This window comes from Sceloporus occidentalis, unplaced genomic scaffold (assembly GCF_023333645.1).
Source record: "Sceloporus occidentalis isolate IW3139 unplaced genomic scaffold, rSceOcc1.0.p SCAF_4, whole genome shotgun sequence".
Taxonomy (NCBI): Eukaryota; Metazoa; Chordata; class Lepidosauria; order Squamata; family Phrynosomatidae; genus Sceloporus; species Sceloporus occidentalis.
The window spans coordinates 135,355,947-135,379,901 of record NW_028316984.1 but is presented as its reverse complement, the minus strand read 5'-3'; the positions used below and the strand labels follow the sequence as shown (position 1 = coordinate 135,379,901).

At 39.8% G+C, this 23,955-nt stretch overlaps 1 protein-coding gene across 48 annotated transcripts in view; it reads right to left on the bottom strand.

Moving 5' to 3' along the window:
- MADD (MAP kinase activating death domain) overlaps window positions 1–23,955 on the bottom strand; it is a 156,920-nt gene that overhangs the window by 39,844 nt on the left and 93,121 nt on the right. For 33 of the 48 annotated variants that reach the window (XM_089521626.1, XM_089521601.1, XM_089521602.1 and 30 more), the window contains 9 exons: window positions 22,854–22,959; window positions 15,419–15,481; window positions 14,848–14,968; window positions 14,524–14,629; window positions 11,770–11,880; window positions 8,367–8,474; window positions 8,116–8,280; window positions 5,570–5,642; window positions 2,680–2,786 (listed from right to left, as the gene is read on the bottom strand). In XM_089521626.1, coding sequence (XP_089377752.1) covers window positions 2,680–2,786; window positions 5,570–5,642; window positions 8,116–8,280; window positions 8,367–8,474; window positions 11,770–11,880; window positions 14,524–14,629; window positions 14,848–14,968; window positions 15,419–15,481; window positions 22,854–22,959 — 960 coding nt within the window. The remainder of the gene's footprint in view (window positions 1–2,679; window positions 2,787–5,569; window positions 5,643–8,115; window positions 8,281–8,366; window positions 8,475–11,769; window positions 11,881–14,523; window positions 14,630–14,847; window positions 14,969–15,418; window positions 15,482–22,853; window positions 22,960–23,955) is intronic. The other 15 variants (XM_089521616.1, XM_089521610.1, XM_089521615.1 and 12 more) reach the window with 1 other exon arrangement.

Below are 23,955 nucleotides of genomic sequence, written 5' to 3'. Positions count from 1 at the left end.
TACAGATAAATTAAAGTGTGGTTTTTGTTGTTTTTTAATCCTTTTGGTTGTTAATAATTATATTTACAGACAGTTGTTGAATTCTGATTATCATTAGCTCAGTCTCTGAGTTTTTAAATATAACATATCTAACACTAAGAACTTCTAACTGCAGAAAGTAAGATATTTGTACACTGGCACAGAATTATTTAAGGTGCTGAGAACAAAAATGGACTACAAAGAGGACCAGAAGGATTTATACAAACTAGGGGAATGGGCATTAAAACAGCAATTGTTATTCAGTGTAAGCAAAGATAAACTATTGCATATTGGGAGGGGGAGCTTATTTCACATATACATCAATGGGATCTGAACTGACAACAACTAATGAAGGAATGGATCTTAGGGTTGTGGTAAATAGCTTGACAAAAATGTGTTTGGTTACTGTATAAGAAACACAAGGTAAATTCCAGGGTGAGCATAATTTGAAAACTAATTGAAAATAAAATTACACTATCTACTGCCCCATAAAAAATCCATGGAGCACCCCCATTTGGAATACTATGTACAGTTTTGGGCAGTGCTTCTGAAAAAGGAATTCACAGCAGTTGAACAGGTGCAGAAAATAGCAACCAAAATGATCAAGGGAGTAGAGCAACTCCCCTGTGAGGAAAGGTTGCAAATTCTTGAATGTGTAACTTAGGGGACATTGCAACTAATAGAAGACACAATATATGTGTATACCAGTGGTTTTTAACCTGTGGCCCAGGAACCATAATATCCTCACAGGGGTTCCATGAAAGCTTGAAGGCTGCACAGTCCACCTCCTCCCCGCAGAAGAGGAGCCAAGGAGGAGCTAAGGCAAAGGCTGGCTGACTAGCTGGGTCTGTGCACTGCCTGTCAGGTGGCTGCTGCACTGCAGGGAGAAACAATAGGTCTGATAGGCAAACAGACAGCCTTTGCCCCCCCTCCCCGCTCCCCTCCTTTCTAGCCAGGAGCAGCAGTCCAGTCTCCTATCAGAAGTATTTGACACCCCCCCCCCTTTTTTTTTTTTTGGCCTTCTTATCAGGAGGGGAGGAGAGCAAGACAGGAGAAGGAAGGTGGGAGCAAAGAAGGGAAAGAAAGAAAGAAAGAATGGGTGGATTAGCAAGCAAGCCAAGCTAAGGGTCTGGCACCCCTCTTCAGCACCGATGTCAACTAACACTAACCCATTTAGAGTTAATTGGGACATTTATACACAATGCATCACTCTGCTACCACCTGCCTGCCTTGCACCCTTCTCACCCTCCTCCTCCTCCTGGTCTCCTTTTCCACCAATAGTCCCACAGCTCCCTTTCCCACCTTGGCACCATGATCCCTCTGCCTCACTCTGATGCTGCCTCCACTGGACCTCAAATGCCTCACCCTCCATCTCTTTTCTACTTCATAGTTTATTTCAGATCACATCAAAACATTTTGAGGGTTATGATCAAATAACAGAATCTTAGAGCTTGAAGGGCTGCAAGGGGAGCATAGTTACTGACTTCCATGTGCATAAGTCTCTTTTTGGACAGTCCACTGTGACCTCCTCTTCTGAGGAGCAGTTATTTACTTCCATGTGCATGAGTCCCTTTTTGAACAATGCTTCATGATCCCCTGCTTCTAGGGAGCAGAGTTCAACATGCTCCAGTTTTAGAGTGGGTTGAACAGCAACACACAGGCCTAGCAAGCCAGTCTTTGAATTTGCTTCAGTCATGTGGGCATTCTGCTATCACTCAGCTGCGCAGGCCGCCTCTTCCCCAGAGCCATGGTTTGACAGGAGGCAAGGCAAAGATTGGCTGGCTGGGCATGCACATTGCTGTTCAATCAGCTCCAGCTCCAAACTGGTGGAAAGAAGCAGGAGAAAATTCTTCCCTCCTTCTCTGGCACCTCTGAGGGCATGTTTAAGGAACTGTCTGATTGTTAATGGTTCAGTGTTCAGGTAGTATCATAACCATCACTGTTGTTGTTGTTATTGTTGTTGATGATGATGTTTTAAATCTTGAGTCTTGAGTTGCCTGTGGCAACAAAATATATTTAATGGGAGTCCCTGGTTAAGAAAAGGTTAAGAACCCCTAGTGTATACAACTATGCAAAATGTGGAGGAAGGAAACAGGGAGAAACTTTTCTCCCTCTCTAATAATACTGGAAGACAAGTTCATTTACTGAACAGAGGGACATTCAAATGGAGTACAGCTTCACACAGTACACAGTTAGCCTGTAGCAATTGTTAGACACAGAAATGATTGCCAAATGGGAAAGTTTTAGAAGATGAGTTATTCATGAAGGTTAAAGTAGTAATTGGCTACTAGTTAGAATGCTGATACAGCAGTATCAGAGGTACTATGTTTCTTTATGATGAATGAATGAATCTTTTCTTGTCACTCATCAAAAGAAAATAGAATAGAATAAAATATTAAATGTGTCTATATTTCAGAATAGAGAATGAGACAGAGGTTACTCTTATGGTCATATCCTACTGGCAAGCTCTCCTCAGCAACCTGTTTAGCAGACTGGTGAACAAAATGTTGGACCTGACAGGCCCTTGGTCTGATCCAGCATGGTTCTTCAGATGTTCTCATGTTTCTTCCCTTTATCAGTACAGGGAAGAGGAAACACATTTACTGGTGTGCTTCAAGAAGCTTCATGCTCAAATACGCTTGCTGGAGGGTTCTTTCCTACCTGACTATGCATGAATTTCAGGTTAATCCCTTCCAGTGTGACTTGAAGAAGTCCTCCTTCACCAGTTTTCATATCCTGCACTGGGAATTCTCCGCCCAATTCAGGGCCTGAAGTGCAAAAGGAAAACAAAGAAAGGGGGAGAAAAATGCACTTTAATCAAACATGATACATATGCACTTAAAACCCATCACACTGTGTTAAAATACCAGCAGAAAATTATCTTCACAAAACAAAGCTGAAAAATATTTTCAGGTTTTGTAACATGGATAAGTAAAAGCAATACCATGATGCATTAAGTCTCTGTGTATGTGATTCTTCAGAATTTGAAATTATCCTTAGGCAATACTAAAGATGCCTTTAAGAGATTTGTCAGATTATTTCATTGAATAGTCAAAATCTGAGTAGAGATAATATTTTGCACAGTGTATTTACTAGCAGATATTAATACTTATCTTGGAATAGTAATTCCAAGGAATGTTTCCCACATTATGCTAAATTAGAACAAACTGATCACAGGATTTGGATAGATACACACATTTAAATCTGATATTTAGCAGTGAAGTCAATACAATCAAAGTAAATATATCTCAGAGAGTTTATGATCTTTGCAGAACTCCTCTGTACTTTCAAAATGTTAAATTTTGTTTTAGAAATTTATGTGAGACTTCTCAATGCCTTGGATTTCCTTGAAGAGGATGCAACTTTTATTCAGTGATGAGAAACTGGGTTTTCCTATGATCTTACTTAAGATCATCAGTCTACTTGTTGATCTTCAGCAATCACCGGGATCTTTTTTCTCTGATGAGTCAGACTGTTTTGGACACTTTCCATCTGTCTCCTTTTCTAAGTAGGTGGCTTTAGAATACAACCATGTTAGAAAAGTCTCTCTTTTATTCTTAAAATTAAAGAACTGTGGAATGTAATTTCAATTTGAATTACATCTATTTCCTAGTGCTCAGTTAATCTTATGGGATAATCCAGATTCAGAAATGTGGCAAAAGCTTTTTTATTGTCGGGATGGGATGGGTTGGGTGACTTGACTAGATGATAAGTTTCTCTTATTATTTAGACTGAGGGTTCAATTTGTTGCACCTAACTTCTGCTGAATGGCAACATCTACAGTTGCAGAATTTGTTAGTATCAAAATATGATCCTGCAGCTTTGAGAGCCTTTGTATCTCCTCTGCTTCTGGAAATGCTTACTGAATCAGTACCAAAAAAAGAAACCCTCAATACTTGTTTATAAATATCTGCAGTTAGTTTTAAAAATGCAATCAGTAGGGTTTCAGGAACAAATTAAATTAAAAACTGGGTTGCTCTTGTTTGTTCAAAGGACTGCTTCTTTAGCATCCATATTGCCATAATGGTAAATCCCACCTTAAGTTCCAGGGAGCTGCTCCAGTCAATGGAGGCCTGTTCTGCTAAAACTGAGATGCAGAAGGAAGTTCCCAGTCCCCTCTCACCAGTGAAGTAGGGCACAACAAAAAGAAGCAGAACCCCAATGCAATTCCTCATTGTGCTGGAGATCACTGGCAGGAGGGGACTGGAAACATACTATGTACTGTGTGCCAATCCTCACAGAAAAGAACACATTTTGTTACACCTGCTAACTATTAGGGAAGGTTTGAGATGTTCAGATAGGAGATAATACTTAAGCTACCCTCAGCCTAAATAATAAGAGAAACTTATCATCTAGTCAAGTTACCCAACACATTTGTAATTTAGACTGCTTCTACACTCCTGAAATAATCAAGATTGACACCACTTTAACTGTGATGGCTCAGTACTACGGAATTCTGGAAACTGTATTTTGTTGTGGCACCAGAGCTCTCTGATGGAGAAGGCTAAATGTTTCCCCAAACTATACTTCACTGAATTCCACAGCACTGAGCCATGGCAGTTAAAGTGGTGTCAGCCTGGATTATTTCTGCTGTGCAGATGCAGCCTCAGTTGGTGACGTAAGATCCTAGTCAATGTTCTGTGCATATTGCATGCCATAACACATTTTCTGCAGTAAGTTGGCCAAATTCTGGACTGTAATTCACTTTATGAATCTTTTAAATATACAATTTGGTTATGCAGTATCTCTTGGAGAGATTATTATTATTACTCAGGTTAACTTTGTATGAAAATACTTGTTGATGTGTTTTAAATTATCTGCCAGTTTCTTGAAATTTGACACCTGGTAAGCAGAAACAGATTCCTTGCACCATGGAGAGATATTTTTGTTCATTATTTATTTCTGTATTTCCTGTAGTTTTAAAGTTTTATTCTCTATTCGTTGTATGGTTCTTTTAAAAAAATAAAAATAGATTTTTAAAAATCAGGTATGCCTTTGTAGATTTTGACCAAATTTTAAAAACTGGAATTCATAACACTGTTTGTCTCTACAAGTAGACACACCTCTATCAGAAACAAATTCATGAGAAGAAGGACACACTTTAACACAATCATTACAAATGTTACAGGGCTACAGTTTCCTTCTTCCCATTTCCTTTTAGGGGCTTATAACTATTTATAGAGAAATCCTTACTCTTCCCTTTATCTCCTGTCAGTGTGAACACAACAAGAATTAGAGAACTGGGGATTTTATGATTCATCTATAAGTTAGCAACTCATATGAATACGGCCAGAGACATTAGATACTTTATTTTAACATCCACCCTCCATTTTGGGGTTTCCTCACTATTTGAATTTCTACTATCCAACCAACTTTTTCCCTAATTTCTATCAACATCTAGGATCCAACAATAAAACTATTAATTTTGAGCATCAACTTTCCCAGAGCAAATAGGAAGCATGTAATGTCAGGCCCTGTAACCCAATGTGCTTCATGAGTTCCAAAAGTCTGAAAGAACTCTAGCAAAGATTTATTCCTTTTAAGGATTTACCTGGTTTTATGCTTTGTTGTCTTGCAGCTGCTCGCTCCATACTATCTTTCACACAATAATATAATTCCCGGCACTGTAACAGAGGAAAGTAAAAAGCATAAAAGTAATAATATGTTTCCACAGATATAAAACAGAAAGTCAGAAAACAGAGAGTTTATGCAGCAGCCAGAAATGAAAAGCTTCAACACACAAACTACCCAACAAGCAAAAAAGAATCAGGACACACAGACAAGACTTCTAGGCAGATATTTATTTATCTGCCACAACTGCATATGGCCCTTCCCACAAAAAGCTAACTCTAGGGTAAAGTAGAAAGGGCAGAATGAGCGGCCAGAGGCTGCTCCCACCCCAATCACCACGGCACTGCCACAGGACCACAGCAACCAGATGCCAGGGTCCCAATAAGAAACCGCTCCTTTTGCGGCCAGGTTAGGGCTGCATCAGACAGCCCCAGCATGGTCTCTGGGTGGCCTCCGTGAGATCCAGGGGCGTAAATCATGTGCATGCCCCGCCCCCGGATTGGCCTCATAGTGGACCTTTTGGGCCGTCTGTTTGAGGCCCCACTGAGCTTCACAGATATGCTTCCAGTTCAAACCAAAGTGACTATCCCATTTTCATTTAAAGTAACATTGATGTCTAATAATAATAGAAAAAACAGAACTGCCTATGGCAGGGGAAAACTGAATCATTTCCATGTAGAAATAACTAAAATATCATTGCTCCCATTTCAAAGAGGTTTGGTAACTGGATGGAAATATTACATATAATTTGGGGTGAAAACAATTATGTGAATGAATGGTTGTTTTAATGGATGGTTGATGAACTATAGGAAGCACAGTACACTTATATAAGAAAGAGGAAAAAATATGAAGCAGTTCAGACATCCTGTTATATGTATGCTTGCATTGGCTTCCCCCCCCCCCCCCCAAAAAAAATAACACTGTTCTATAAAGAACCCAAACAGGCAATTGTTGCTAAACAGTATACCTTCTGGCCCTTAATTTTCCCCCAAAGGGAAAGCAACATCTCTTGAGCCAACTAAGCACTTCCCCCCCCCCCAAAAATGTGGAGGAGGATGAAAAGTTGCTAAAAGGTGGGATCAGAGCTTAGAAAAGCACTTTTCTTGGTGGTCATGCTGGTGGGGGGACAGGGACGTAGCCAAGGGGGGGGGTTCTTGGGGTCCGGGACCCCCCTTCCATTAGAAAAATGAATGGTGTATGCTGCTGCGCTGCTGTGCCCAAGCCCCATTATAATGGTGGCACTTAGTCTGGACCCCCCCCCTTCCTAAAATCCTGGCTACGTCCCTGGGGGGGATTTGCAGTCCAAGGATGCAATTTTTCCAAGCTCTGAAAGACATTAATACCTGAATCCTAATGACAGTTCCAACTTGAATAGACTGAAGCATCAGTGAGGCTTCATAAATGTTGTAAGCTACAATGTCTGATTTAATAGGTCTACTCTGGCTGAGATTACCATTATGATTCAGGGCTACTGTATGTGTGTGCTATAAGTGGCACTGGATCTTAAAGTATTATAAAATGAAACAATCCCAATTTACATCAGTTTTAGCATCTTACAGGAAAGGGAAGTTACAAATCTGGTACACTAGTCCCTTCCTGTTTGCAGACTTCCCGTTTGCGGTTTTGAGTTTCTGTGGATGGCAAGCCAGGAGGGATAAAATGGCATGTGTGCCTTTGGTGCACACACAACAGTGCACACAGGAGCATGCCACCATTACAGTCAATGGGGCTTGACTACCCACATTTTTTCTCATTCGTGGAGGGGTCCAGAATGGACCCTCCGTGAACAGGGAGGGACTACTGTACTTTATAATTTGATTTTGGGTTTTTTTTTTTTTTTTTTTTTTTGGTGGGGAGATCTTTCTGTATATTGACAAAGTATTGCTTTACTATTGTCTTATAAAATACTGTTTGAGGAAGATGGAGAGCTAAAACAAGTTGTGGTTATATATATTTATTTTTTACAGGAAGATGTAAGACATTTCATTGCAAACAATTTGTGTTAAATGATTCTGAGCTATTTCTGTAAGGTAAAGCAAAAGATGTTTCTTTGCTATTTGATTAAATGATATGTTATTGCCTCCTCAAATTATAGAAAACACTGTTAGGCTACAAATATTTTAGAAATATCTGAAATGATTCTATCTTGTTCTAAACTCAGATTTTACAAACAATGTGACATCTGCATCTCTTCCTTTAAAAGTTTAAAATTGCCACAGTGGATAAAGAATGATACAGTTTGAACCATAAAAATAATTTTCATGTTAACAATTTTTAAAATTCCTTGCATTTTGTAAGCCAGTTGCTGGTTGGCTCAATGTCAAATCCCTGGATAGAAAGATAGATAAGAACCAAGAAATAGCAGTATGTTTGTTTAAATCCACATTAGTAGAAAAGCCTGCCTGTTGAAGGGAGTGCGTTGACAAACCCATTACAGGATGTCCTGTACATACCCCATATAAATACTATCTCATAGTAAGTGCCAATGGATCTTTCTACTGTGACAAAGCTTTGTAGAAGATGTACCTTTTTGGTGTAGAACTTATTCAGTTGTGTCTCTTGGCCATTCCTTCTCCAAAGACAAAGTACTTTTGTTTTGGGACAGTATGTCATGTTGATGAGTTTTTCATACCACCAGCGCTCATACACAGTGCCAATGTTGCTCCTCAACACAATACAATCATCACATACCTGGAAACAGAAATATTTTTAGACAGTATTCATTATACAACTTAAGTAACAGCAACTGCTTTGTTGACATTAAATTTGGTCACTACCTCCATGAAGAAGATGTCTCCTGTTGTATCTGTTCCAGCATGTACAACAAATGTTTGCTTCTTGATATGTCTACTACCACTGGGTCGAATTGGAAGCTCTCTACCATTCTAAAAATAAGAGGGGAAATCAAAATCAGAACAACCAGCTTAACTGCATGTTTAGCAAGTGTTATTATAACCTGTGCAAAAGAGGTCAATAAGACGGGATGAAACTACTGAAAAATGTTACTTGAAAAGAAACGGGAAGCAGTGCTACAGCAGTGTATGAGATCTTAAACCAAAATTCTGAGAGTCAGAGCTGTTTTTATTCCTTCTATTACTTAACTGCATTAGTATTTAATATGCAAAGCTTCTATACACAGTTCTATTTATGCTTCCTTCCCCATTATAATCAGTGAAACATGAGAATGCTTACATTGATTATCAAATTATGTTTTTAAGGCATACTAGTAATACATTTTATTAATAGATCCCAAACACATTAACAAATACAAGCATGAGCTACGTCTTCTCAGTTATGATTCTCATTCTATGTGTATGGGAGGGGAACATGCACCTATTAAAAGAAGATGGGACCCCAGATATTGTTGGATCGTTTAACAAAAGCATTGGAGATAATACCCCCCAGAGCAAGCTAGTCTGCTCATTGTTGTTGTGTGCCTTCAAAACGCTTATGACTTATGACGACCGTATCAAGGGCTCTCCTTGGCAGAATTTATTCAAAGAGGAGTTGCTCCCCTGAGGCTTAGAAAAGAGAATTTGCCCAAGGTCACCCAGTAGCTTTCCGTGGTGGAGCAGGAATTTGAACCCTGGACTCACGGTGTCCTAATCCAATACTAAAACCACTACCCCACGCTGGCTCTCATTCTGCTCACACAAACAATAAATATTCTCCATGCTATAGTGATTCTAGCTGTCTTTTCAACACACACGCACAAAAACACACATGCTTAAGTACACACACAAGTACATGTGAATAAAGATATACCCTATACACGCGACTATAAATTGACTTTATGTATGAGTCAAGGGCAGGTTTTGGAGCCAAAATCATAGATTTTGTCATGACCCATGGATAAGAGGGTAAAACTTGGAGGCTCCTTCAGTGTGTGTATAGGTATGCGAGCTACAAGAGAGATTCTAACTGAGGCTTTTTAGTTCATTGTTTCAGCTTTCCTTTCATCATTGAGTCCTCAGACAGTGGGTGGGAGAGGGACTCTGTTTGTTTAAAAGAAATCAATCACCCACGACTCTTTCTGCTTCATGCAAGAGAGAAATAAAGTGCTCTGCCGACTGCATGGGGAAATCTGAAAGAGCTGCTATCACATTATCATACTGATCTGTAAATAAGTCAACTGGGGATTTTGAGGTCAATTTTTGGGCATAAATTTCTTGACTTATAGACGAGTATATATGGTTCGCAAATATACATATTTGTGTGTGTGTGTCTATGTGTGTGTGTGTGTGTGTGTGTGTGTGTGTGTGTGTATGCACTTAAAAGTTAACTGTGGCCCAATACATACTGCCAAGAAGCGGCATCCAGGCAACGATTCTAGGATTAGGGACCGTGCACCAACCTCATGGTCCCTAACCCTAGGACGTCATGGTGGCGGTGTAATGGTGGTCTCCTGTCCATACAGGAGCCGCCATTGTGACGTAAGTGACGCACAGTGTATAGACATCACTGTGCCTCACTTATGCCACAAGTGAACCAATGGTGCACTCATGATATTTGTGCAGCATTGGAAAAATAACCCGTTTTTTTCCGGGTTCTTTTTGGGACGGAGGGACGCCACAGCAGCCACAGTTTGGCTGCTGTGGCGTCCCTCCAGAAGAAAAACGTCCGTCTCCAGCCCGCCCTTTCAGGGCGGTATGTACCGGGCCTATGAGCCCTTTTTTCTACTATATAAGTCATTGAACCTCTAAAAGCAAAGTGAAAAACAACACCCTTAAGGGAAATAGCAAATGGGAGAAAGCAACCCACGTCAAAGGAATGAGCAAATGAACTCTGGGAGTTTGGGGAAAGGACAGAGATTATTAGGCAGCCTGACACCTGAAATGCAACATCTTCCTAGGGGAGAGACTCCACTACACTTCGAGGGAGTTTGTTCCACTGTCGAACAACCCTTACTGTCAGGAAGTTCCTCCTAATGTTGAGGTGGAATCTCTTTTCCTGCAGCTTGCATCCATTGCTCCAGGTCCTAGTCTCTGGAGCAGCAGAAAACAAGCTTGCTCCCTCCTCAATATGACATCCCTTCAAATATTTAAACAGGGTGATATGATAGCCCTGTTTAAATATTTCAAGGGATGTCATAGTGAGGAGGGAGCAAGCTTGTTTTCTGCTGCTCCAGAGACTAGGACCCGGAGCAATGGATGCAAGCTGCAGGAAAAGAGATTCCACCTCAACATTAGGAGGAACTTCCTGACAGTAAGGGCTGTTCGACAGTGGAACAAACTCCCTCGAACTGTAGTGGAGTCTCCTTCCTTAGAGGTCTTCAAACAGAGGCTGGATGGCCATCTGTCAGGGATGCTTTGATTGTGATTTCCTGCATGGCAGGGGGTTGGACTGGATGGCCCTTGTAGTCCCTTCCAACTCTACGATTCTATGATTCTATGAGAGAAATCCAGTGCAGAGTTACCAGATGTCACAACTGCAAAGGAGGACATTACAAAACAAAAGCTAATAGCATTAATATAAATGTAAATTCGTGCGTCTTGGTTATGTTCAAAATGGAGGACATTTTGAAATTCCTCCTGGACAGTAAGTTGAAATATAGGATGTGTCCTGGAAAAGGAGGATATCTGGTCACCCTGATCCAGTGGTCAAGTCAGGATAAGTCAATTCAACTCTTTATTTAGGCTACCAACAGCACTATAGAGATTTAGACTAAGGAACCTGTATAATCATTCAGCTTCTAGTTATTGTGCACCAGCCTAATGGGGCCCAGACACCTCAACTACCTCAGGCAGCCCACAAAAAATTGAACTCAGGTCCACTGTTTTGAATAAGAAGGCAATTCTATTTCATGCAAGGTACTGTTGGTTAAAAAATTGGCTTTTTTGGCTACAGCTGAGTTCCATCGCTCCTTGTCATTCAAAAAAATGCATAAGATAAGACAATATCCTAATACATTTGATATAAACTTGTACTTGTACATAAACTGTACAATGAAAGAGAAATGAATCCCAAATCTATGAATCAGTTTCTTCTATTTGCAATATATTAATCCTGTGTTAAATACACTGAAGAAGGACTTATAGTTTCAAATAAACTGTTCTCAAATTTTGGACAATAAATAATGCCCTTTGCACAAGAATGCAAACTAACAATAATGATTAATAATTCTGGTTCGCCATGCCCATGAAAAATAGACACACATGCAATGATGGTTTGTTAACGTACCACGTTAGAAATTTTGTCAAGTGCTTCATTGATTTCTTGACTATACACGAGGCCAATGTGAGATTTCCCCATTAAACGGCGCACCTTCTTCCTAATATCATTCTTCTGCACCTAAAAAGCAAAAGAACAGTGCTTTGTTATTCTTCTCCTCTTAGCTACAGATTCAAGAACTTGTATAAATTTATATTAGCACAGGGCTGAAATTGATTTATATTACCAGTTGCATTCCCACAAAATGTAGATCAAATATATCCAATTAAGGACTTAAATATAAATAAATGCATTACATTTTTTACCAATTAGTATGAGACTGCATTAAAATGTTTAAAATATTTGTGTTAGAAACCTCTTAATATACACTGCTGTCCCTTCTATCTTTCTCGCTTACCCTCCTCTCATATTTTGCTTTGGGAAAGGCAATGGTATGAGTGAGCAAAAGTCACTCAGTCCTCAGTCTACCTTCCTTAGGAAGATGTTGGGAGGGGAAGCAGGTAAATCAAGCCACACAGACGAGAAAAATTTATTTTATTTAAATATTCATATTCCACCTTATGTCAGTGTACAATAAGAGCACCATAAGCAATTTCAATCAATGTAACCAATTTAAAACAGTAAAAATAATTCATCAGTCAAAAAAATATACAGTGGACCCTTGGTATCCACTGGGGTTTGGTTCTAAGACTCTCTGTGAAAACCAAAATCCATGAATGCTCAAGCCCATTAAATAGTAAAATGGTGTCCTTATATAAAATCGTAGTGAAAGATGATGTCAAAAAAATAGGAATGAGAAATGACCGTAGCTTGTTGATATTCTCCAGTTCTTCCCATCCATCCCAGTTTCAAGCAGAATAAAAGAAGATGCACCTGGGACATTCTGGCACAAATGGTCAGTGGAGAGTAAGTCTGACCACTTGTTCTCTGTTTTGAATGGTCTGTTATAGTTGTCAGAATGTGTGTTATAGAGGGTTTTTTTGTCATCTGGTAACAAGAAGCTGATACTTTAAAAAATTCTCTCAATATTTCAATTTGCTTTTGATTATCATCTTATTGCTGTTTTATTGCTAAATTTGTATTTTAATTGCTTGATTTTACTGCTTTTACATGGATATTGCCTTCCAACTCCAGGCTGTCTTGGACAAAGCTGATTACCAGCTTCAGGGTGGGATATGGAGTTGAGACTGCCACGGTCACCTCGGTCGATGATCTCCATCTGGGCATTGACAGGGGAAGTGTGATCCTGCTGGTGCTCTTGGAAATCTCAGCAACATTCGATACCATCGACCATGGTATCCTCCTGGAACGCCTGAGGGAATTAGGCATTGGGGGCACTGTGCTCCAGTGGTTCTGGTCCTACCTCTCGGGCAGATTCCAGATGGTGATGCTGGGAGACAGCTGCTCTCGTAAAAGAGAGCTGATATCTGGTGTCCCTCAAGGCGCCATTCTGTCTCCCATGCTGTTTAATATTTACACAAAGCCACTGGGAGATATCATCAGTACGCTGATGACACCCAAATTCTTTTCTCTATGTCTCCGACTGTTGCAGTGACCTAGGATGGCGTCTCTTCTCTAAATGCCTGTCTTGAGTCAGTAATGGGCTGGATGATGGAAAACAAGCTCAAGCTGAATCCAGAGAAATCGGAAGTGCTCACAATAGGTACTCCTGGTCCAGGGATGGAGATTTACCAACCAGGAGATTTACCAACCCTGGACGGGGTCACACTTTCCCTAAAGGATGAAGTTCGCAGTTTGGGAGTACTCCTGGACTTGTCTCTACTCCTGGACTTGTCTCTACAGCTGTCATCTCGGAGGAGATGGACAAGAGTGCTTGGTACCAACTTCAGTTGATACGCCAACTGCGTCCCTGGCCCAGAGGGACCTTGAAGCAGTAGTACACGCACTGGTAATCTCTCGTCTTGATTTCTGTAACGCACTCTACATGGGGCTACCTTTGTACAAAGTTTGGAAGCTTCAATTGATCCAAAACGCTGCAGCCAGATTGGTCACAAGAACATCAAGATTTGACCATATTACCCCAATATTAAGATCTCTTCATTGGCTGCTGATCAGCTTCCGGGCACAATACAGTGTTGGTTATTACCTTTAAAGCCCTACATGGCTTGTGCCCAAGTTATTTAAGGGAACGCCTCTCCCTACACAATCTGCCCCGCACTCTTAGAACATCAGGGAAGAAACTATTGGAACATATGAAAATTAGACTAACTACAACTTCCCATAAAGCCTTTAGAGCCGCAGCCTCTAAATTATGGAACAACTTACCAGAAGAGATCCGTCTCATTACCACCTTAGAAGCCTTTAAAAAGGCACTTAAGATGGATCTCTTCCAGTGGGCCTATCCACCTGACCTTTTATAGCTGATTTTATGGAACATTCCCACTCTGATGTGATAGAACGGAAAATTGACAACGATTTGGCCTTTTTAGTGATTGGTAGTAATACTGCTGTTGTTTTACTGACTGTATTTTTAGATAATATTGTATTTTGTATTGTATTGTGGTTTTATTCTTTGCTGTAATCCCACCTCGATCTGCAGGAAGAGGCGGGAAATACAAATAAAATTTATTATTATTATTATTATATTTGTGTCAGTGGTGATTTTTTAAAACTTTTTTGTTTAAGAGCAATACAAACATGAAACATGTCTTTAAAACATGAGTATACACAATACCCTTATGGAAGCATCTGAACTCTCATGAAAATGTGCTAAATTACTCTAAAATATATAGAAAATGGCACCTTCATCATAAGCATATATGCTATCATATTGTGAAGCAGTGTAGCCAATAAGCGGTCTTCATCATCTTCTAAACGCTTTCGGTCATGTTCCCCCAGAGAATAATACCTATGGGGAGAAAACATACATAAAACGGAGCCAACAGTGAATTTTCATTCACTCACTGACAAGAAAGGGGACAAAAAGCTTTATCTATTATGTTTCTCCTATGCAATAAATCCTTCCATTGATGTAGTACTAGATGCTCCAAATATAAACTTAGCTTATGTCTAATTTTTTAAAAGGTTTCATTTTACAGATAAAGCGTGTAAAACTCTGTACTGCACCTGTCAATCATTTCTTGAGGCCCTTGGTCCATTCCCATTCCTTCTCTCTCTAACATCACAGCATCCAGAAAAGCATCTTCCCAGAACTGCATCTGGTCCCACAGTGTTGAGCGTTCTTTACCTAGATACCATTAAGTATATTAATTCAAAGCTCAGAAAAATTTTGGAAGACAAAGCACAATGAAGTGAAAACACAAGAGGTTTTTCACACTGAACTGAAAACACAAGATGTTTGACTAATCACACATATAAAAATAAAATAAATCCACTGCAAAAAAAAAACCAGTTTTAATAAAAGATTAGTAAGATAAAAACAAATCAGGAGATACAAGATGTTTCCCTATCTTAAAATACTGCATGTGTCACCAGCACTTTTTGTCCCATCTAACAGTTAGTTTTCCTATGGCAGCACACCAACTTCCTTTCATTCTGGGTGACTGCACCTATGAATAGCCTCCAAATGAAAATGATGCAGAACTTAGGAACAAGAGCAGGACAGGTCTGAGTGCACAGAAATACACACGAAATAATTTTTGATACACACAGAAAAGCAGAAAGAAGAAATTATTACTCATAGAGAAGGTTTCCATGGCAGCATCTTCTAACTGGTCCCAGACAGATCCTTTATCCCTCCCTTTTTAGTTTCAAGCAAGCAGCAACATGGCAGCAAAGAAGAAAGAAAAAATGGTAAGACTGAACAACTTCTCTAGATTAATAAGACTTCAGAAGAAAACCTGCAGTGAGCAACTTATTTCAAGGTACAGTCAAAAGACTGCCCATAACAATCCAAACACACGAAGATAATGTTCACCATTATCATACTCAATATTTCATAGCATATTCTTATGTATTAAATCCATAAATTCCTGGAAGTTATAGGAAAGCTCAGTCTTTTTAAAACTTGCTTGGTTAGAGTTAGATAAACAGGTATAGTCAGTGGTTCTCAAATTTTTTACCATGGTGATCCTCTTTACATCTACATGTGGATGTTGCACACACACTTGACATAATATATGAATAAAAATATTTGTTTGTTTAATGTTCATGTTTTCATTCACAAATTCATGTATATTCAAATTTTCACATTTTATAAGGAAATAGCTCTCCTTCTCCCTCCAGCAGAGGATCCAAGTGCCTTCCTTGCCTTTCTCTTCTCCTCCAGCACAAAAGAGATTTGGGAAGGGGGGGATCAGGGCCTCTAAGTCTCATGCCCCATTAAACAACTCTTGCACTCCCCTGTGAGGCTATTTTTAACATACAGAGTAACAGAGTTCTGAAATCTGCAAGCAAGTGATTATGCTATATAATGAAACTCCAGTCTAGTGGGCAATTTAGAATTGGACTGAGGGATCAAATTAAGAATTCTGAGGAAACAGGTCACAGCACAAAATGGCTACTAGGAAAGATGGTCCTAAATAGCTGCTATGGTGGACATAGCCAATCACAGATCACTGATTTCACAGGACAAACTGCCGAGGCTAAAAGACAAATGGCTTTCCCAAGAATCTGAATGAGGTAGATATAGAATTTGAGCTCAGAATGTATCTGAAACCATAGACCATTGACTCTCTGTCTCCTGCCTGCTCATTCGGCATCTTCCTAAATTCCTACTCAAAGGAAGTCTATCATCCCAACTTTGAAACCACAAAACAAAAAATCACAGTCTCTTTATCTCCCCCACCCTGCCACAAAACAAAACACGTATCTCACACTGAAAAATATACATTCAAACAAACTATCCTCCCCCTGCATTCTCTCCAATCAGCATCTCTAGTCTCCCCATTTGCTGAAGCTCTCCATCCCTGATTCCCACTTCCTCTTCCCATTACATTGGGTCACCCCACCAGTTGCCCTTTGTGAAGGAAGTGCTAGGCAGACTTGGCTTCAAGGCTTCAGAGAGAAGGGGAGCTGCAGAGGTACATAAATACCATCCAAAGAAGAATGGATGTTAAAAACATTAGAGAGTGGCAGAAATGGAAAAATTATCCATTACGATCAGACAAAAATTACCAGACAAATTTCTGAAGGATTGGGATCCATTTATTCAATTCCTTAAAAAGAAGAGAGGGATGACAATACAAGCAGCTTTTGAGTTTTGACGTATGAAAAAACTGTTTAACCTCGTAACTATATGTGAAGGAGTAAATGTAGAGAAAATTGATTAAGAGGTACATAAAAGATACACAGTGGAAGAATTAAAAGATATAGCCATCTTCGTCTGTAGAATCAGTATGTAGAGAGATCTTGCAGCACCTTTGAGATTAACTGAAAGAAAAAAGTTGGCAGCATGAGCTTTCTAGGGCCTCATTCCCACTTGCAGTTTAAATTGATTCCTTGTTCCGTTTTGGAAATAGATTCCAAAAGGTCCCTTGTTCCCACTACTATGGGGATCTTTTCCTTACCTCAGTGTAATTGCTTTGTTTTTGGTTTTTTTGCACAATTGTCATACCCACTAGTAGTAGTCAATCATCAAGGCAAGAGGAGTGTGTTGAGGGTGTGTGTGTGTGTGTACGTGTCTGAAGGGGGGGCTGGGAGCCGAGCAAGCGAGGGAGACGGCGAGGAACAACTCCCCCTCCTCAGTCAGTCAGTCAGTCAGACACACACACACACACCCTCAGACGCACAAAACAAAACAGACCACGGCCATGCTTGGATCACCCGATTCAAGCATGGCAGGGGGAAGGGAGACCCCCAGGGGCCCCCTCCAGACCCCTGCCTTGCTTGGATCACACATTCCAAGTATGGCAGGTTTTTTGTAAAAAAATATAATTAATCGATGAATTGTTAGAATGGCAAGTAGTTGCTAAGCTATTCTAACGATTCATCAATGAATTGTATTTAAAAACAAAAAACAAACACCCATGTCACACCAACAAAGGCAGCACTAGGGGGTGTGTGGCATCTCTCAAAATCTGGGGAGGCATGGTAAACCCACACCCCTCTGCCATTCGTCCCTACCCTCCAGCATGAATCAATTCTGATCTGGCATTCCCATTTACTGGACATGCTTCAGAATCGATTCTTCTAAAAAGAACCACTTTGAAACTACAATCAGGAAAACCGATTTGTTTTTTTTTTTTGGGGGGGGTTGTTTTTGTTTTTTGCATTTGCCCTACTTTACCGCCACTGAAATCGATTGAATAAGGATCAAAATCGATTTCAAGTGGGAATGACGGTTATATACCCCAATCTGTGATTCACTGAAAACTGTAGTGGAAATGAGCCCTTAGACTTAAGGTCCAAAACACACTGCAGAAATAACCCAGTTTGATACAGCTTTAACTGCTCAGGCTACATGCTAGGGAATTCAGGAAACTGTCATTTTTTTGTGGGACATTTAGCCTTCTCTGTCAGAGGGCTCTGGTGCCACAATAAACCATAATTCCCGGGTTTCTCTATGACTAAGCCAGGGCAGTTAAAGTGGTCTCAAACTGGATTATTTCTGCAGTGTTTGGGATTTTAAGTCTACTTCCTCAGTTGCATTTGGTGAGGAAGTAGACTTAAGGCTACGAAAGCTCATGCTGCCAACTTCTTTTTTTAGTTAGTCTCTATGTACAAAAGATACATATTCATGTCTTAGGTATGGGGGTGTGGGAAGTCGTGTATATAAGCTTGGGGGGATGCAACAGGGTTTTGTTTTGTTGGTTAATGTTGCTGTCTCAGTTTATGTCTTTGGTTTATACTTTTCATGTATAAACTCAATAAAAAGTATAGATAAAAAAAATTAAAAAATGAAAAGAAAGTATAAAAGCAGAAATATGTGTGAGGAGATTCCAAAAGAGACAGTTGAGAGCAGTCAGGGGAGTTTTGACAGCTGACAGTTGGAAGAGTCAGTTGGAAGTCAGCAGGGAGTGAATGTAGACTGGTTGTGTGAATTGGCTGAAGGGAGAGGTCTCACATACCTCAGGTTGAATATTAGTACAGTGGACCCTTGTTATACGCTGGGGTTTGGTTCCAAGATTCCCCCAAGGATAACAAAATCAATTCCCATTAAATATAATGACCTAGCAAAATGGTGTCCCTTATAAAAAAAATAGAAAATCAAGGTTTGATATTTGAACTTTATACTTTTTTGGAACATTTTCAAACCATGGATGCTTGAATCCATATATAAAAAATCTGTGTATAAAAAGAGCCAACTGTATATGTTTGGAATTAAGACTGGAACTTGTTAAAGCACTGACTTTTCTACAGCATATAATAAAACACATTAATTCTCTTGTTATTTTGTTAACTCTGAGTCAGACTTATCTTCTTTAGCCCTAAATCAAGGGGTGGTCATGCTTACCATAAAGAACACAAAACTAACACACACACACACACACACACAATGAGATCACCTGGAGACCCAGTCCCCCCAAATCTAAAAGGATTCTGTTGAGATATCTTGGGTGAAGGTGAGAGTGGCAGGTATCCAAGACTTAAGAACTGTGGAGCGAGTCTTGGGAAGACCAACATCACATATATTTGTTGTCAAGTGGTGGGATTAAATGATTCAGTGAGGAGATTGAAAGATCCAGTGACAAGATCAAGTGATCCTGTAAGAAAATCCATTTGGTTGAAGGAAAGCCAAAAGGAGATCTTGTGTGGGGACAGCAGGCAGAATTGTATCAGAAGTGGTGTGTTCTAGACAGACAAGAGTAATCTTTGAGGTAACTGTTTTGGTAAAGTAGGGGACTACCAAGAAGTGGTGAAAAGACCCAATTTTAGTACCAGAGGGGCGCTATGCAGTTTAAAAATGGTGATCCCTGAGATAAAAAGCTGTGGTAACAGGGGATTACCAACAAACAGTTTAAGTACCTAAGAAGGAGGTGCTACCAAGTTTGAAATGAATACAGAGTAACCCCTGAGGTAAACGTTGTGGTAAAATATGTGGAGCTACAGCCAGAAACCCAGTGAAACCACCCAGTAAAAACAAAGTTGTCAGATCAAAAATAAAAAGGGAAAGGTGATTTCTGAGGTAAATGTTTGTGGTAAAGTAGGAAATCACCCTATTGATAAGAAACAGGCATAAAGGAAAGTGTCTTGGTTCTTATTAAACTATTTCCTGAGGTAAAAGTTTTGGGTAAACGTAAGGAGATACTGAGAGTATGTCTCCCAAGATAGTAAAACCAACTTTGGAAAACCCAGTTCAAGGGAAAGAGCAGGTGGAGAACATAATGGAGATTTTAGACACTACCATGCCTGAAATCATAGTGGGGAAGTATGAAAAATAAAAGAAATAATTGAACTAACTAGGCTAGCCTTAAGAGAGCAGGAATTCAAGCAGGAGGAGTTTCTCATGAGGTAGAAATGTATACGCTTGCCATAGGTTCACCATCACTGGTATAACATAAACTGTAAGAACTGGAGTTAACAGCCAGTTTAATCTCTACATTACTAAGGTTGTCAACAGTAACACTAATGGTTCCCTTCTATTTGATGTAAAAAAAATACTTCCTAAGTATTCCAAAGGAGATAACTGATTTATTTCAACGAATTTTGAGCAAACTTGTAATGATCTGGGGGTGGAAGAGAAGGAGCTTGACTTGATTAGGCTTGAATTAAGAGAACCGCAACATAAGAGAGAATTAAGAGGAAAAGAGTGGCAACATGAAAGAAAATTAAGGAGAGAGGGATATGAGAAAAAAGTTAAGATAAATAAGAAAGATGGGAAGAGAAAGGGACGCTTGAATTAGAGATATATAACATGAAATCAAAGAGAATGACATTGACAGCAAGTTTAACTCCTAAAAATACCAACATCAGTGTTTGCTCCTGCACAGATAGAAACAGAATTCCTAAAAAAATAAAACAAATTAATTATTAAAGAACAGCCAAAGACAGTGGCAAAGACAGTGATAAAGGAATGGAAAGTAGGAAAAGAAAGCAAAAGGAATGCCTACAGGACTCAACTCGATAAAATGGCATTCATAATCTCTATTTGGCATTCATTTACCATCAGTACAGTCATCAATTATGCACCATGGGTCAACAGCATCTGGAAAGGGGACCACTTTTGTGGACCGGATGGTTCCTACTTGCTGAGAGGGGCTAGACTGTACATAAAAGGGGCTGCCCAGCAAGAGCTACGTATGTGGACAGATGCTGTCATGAAAGAGAAAACCTGCTGGAAGTACCATCATGTGTACTGGACTTTGCTAAGTCAGTTGCTCTGTTGGAGATACCTGTATAATTCTGGGAGAGTTGTGCATGTGAATTTCAATTGTTTTGGGTGGGTTTGAAGAAAAAATTAGTAGTGTATATGTATCATTGACAGGCGTGTTGTCAATGTCTAACTTATAAAAGTCTACATGTAATGGTGGTGGTTGCTTGCCTTCAAGTCATTTCTGACTTATGGTGACCCTAAGGCGACCCTAAGGTGAACTATCATGGGGTTTTCTTGGCAAGATTTATTCAGAGAGGGTTTGCCCTTGTCTTCCTCTGAGGCTGAGAGTGTGACTTGCTCAAGGTCACACAATGACACTGTTTCATGACTGAGCTACAATTTGAACATTGGTCTCCAGAGTCATAGTCCAATGGCCAAACCACTACACCACACTGGCTCACAGATCAGGAAGTACTGTTTTGTTTATGGTGTGTGTTATTAAATGAAATGCATTATATAGGTGTATGTATGGTAAATAAAAAAATGAGGCTAAGGTTTTGGAATGGTCTTATAAAGTTTTGTGTATGTCAAGCTGCTAGATCTCATTACTCTTCATTGGGAACCACTGAAGCAATGACTTCCAAAAGAGAGGCACATGAAGGAGTTGCTAGGCAGACTTGGCTTCAAGGCAGTGAATTACAGTTCAGAGAGGCTGTGAAGGGGGGTTGCAAAGGATCAGAAAATATATAAGTAGGAATGTATGTCTAAAGAGATTCTAACAGAGAGACAGTTGAGAGCAGTCAGGGGAGTTTTGACAGTTGATAGTTGGAAGAGTCAGCTGGAAGTCAGCAGGGGGTGAATGTAGACTGGTTGTGTGAATTGGCTGAAGGGAGAGGTCTGGCATAACTCAGGTCAAATATTAGTATATGTTTGGAACTAAGACTGGAAATTGTTAAAGCATTAACTTTTCTACAGGATATAACAAAACACATTAATTCTCTTGTTATTTTGTTAACTCTGACTCTGACTTGTCTTCTTTAGCCCTAAATCAAGGAGTGGCCACATTCACTACAAAGAACACAAAACTAACAGACACACTAACATACAGTGACATCACCTGAAGACCCAATCACCCCAAAACTAAAGGAGGATTCTGAAGGGGGGACCTTGGGCTATGAAAGTGGCAGGCATCCAAGACTAAGAATTGCAGGGCCAGTCTTGGAAAGCCACCCTTCTACTATCCTCAAGTCATCACCCCCAACAGCAGCAATGAGATTCCTTCTTCCTTCCACCACCACCACCACTCAGCAGGCACAAGTACTTTATAGCAAAGCACTGGCTTCCAGCAACTTGTTATCTTCACTGCCTATGGATTTCTCTTGGAAATAAACATTAGAGGCAACTGGACAATAGCACTTTGCTTGGACAGCTGGGCATCTTGAAAAACAATTTAAATTCCACAGGATGCAGCCACAGCAGTTAGGGTGGTATCAAAGTACTGTGTGAGTACTTTGAGCCCTTGTGGTGCAGTGGTTAAATGCCTGTACTGCAGCCACTCACTCACAAACCATAAGGTTGCAAGTTCAATACCAGCGAAAGGACTCAAGCTAGACTCAGGCTTGCATCCTTATGAGGTCACTAAAATGAGTACCCAGATTGTTGGGGGCAATTAGCTTACAATTTGTAACCCGCTTAGAGAGTGCTTAAGTGCACTGATAAGCGGTATAGAAATGTACTTACTGTTGTATGTGTAGTGAGAATTGTTCTAATATACTCTATCATTCCTTTTTCCTTGTTGTGTGTGTGTATGTGTATGTGTATATATTCCAAATACTGAGACATACTGGTGCTGCTAATTAAATGAAATATCTAAGCTTTTAACCATCATATTACAAATAAAACAAAAACTATCTCTTACCCAGAAGACCCTCACAGAGATAAACTCGTTGGCTTGAATCTTCTATAGTTCTTGCCAGACTGCTGTTTTTATCTTTTATTGTCTGTTTCAAACTATGAGATTTACCCTTTAAAGAAAAAATGAACAACATGTAAAATACATCAATTTAGCTGATATTTGTTTTCCTCCTCATTAGGTATTATAACTACCAAGATTATTCTGCAAAGGAAATAGTAGTCTTGTTCAGCAGAATTCCATAGGTGAAAAACAGCCAAAACAAGAACTTTAGCCATTTCTCAACTTCAAATCAACTCAAATACAGTCATCTCTCCATATTTGCGGCTTTGATATTTGCGGATTTGATTATTCACAGATTTCATTAATATGTTCTCTCTAAGACTGTCTAGGTCCTCCAGTGCAACTCTGTGGTCAACTTTAACTAAAAGTTGCACTGAAAGACCATTTGTAGCTACTCCAGTGCCATTCTGTGGTCAGTGTATGTTGGACATTGACCACAGAGTTGCACTGGAGAACCTAGAGATTCCTAGAGAGGTGTCCTCTCAGGTAAAAACAGTGTTTTTGTTATTTGCGGTTTTTCCATATTCACAGGGGCCTTGTTCCTTGTTCCTGGCCCTAGCAAATATGGAGGGACAACTGTATACTTTTTTCATTTGAAAAAACTCAGGCCTTTAATAGGGGTAGCAGAATGGTCTAATTAATAATAAAAGGTGAGTGTGCTTGCCACATATAGGGGACCTGGTGGCACAGTGGTTAAATGCCTGTACTGCAGCCACTCACTCAAAAACATAAGGTTGCGAGTTCAATACTAGCCAGGGCTCAAGCTTGACTCAGGCTTGCATCCTTCTGAGGTCTCTAAAATGAGTACGCAGCTTGTTGGGGGCAATTAGCTTACAGTTGTAAACTGCTTAGACACTGCTAGTTCAGTATGAAGCAGTATATAAATGAAGCTGTTTGTATACATTCTAGAATTTTCAGTGTTAAAAGCTATAAAATATCAAAGAAATTCTCCCATGCACACACAGTTAGGGGATATCATGTATTGGATAGCTAAACTGGCCCACTATTGCTGGCATTTCTTCCCAAAGGATTACTCTTTCCTACA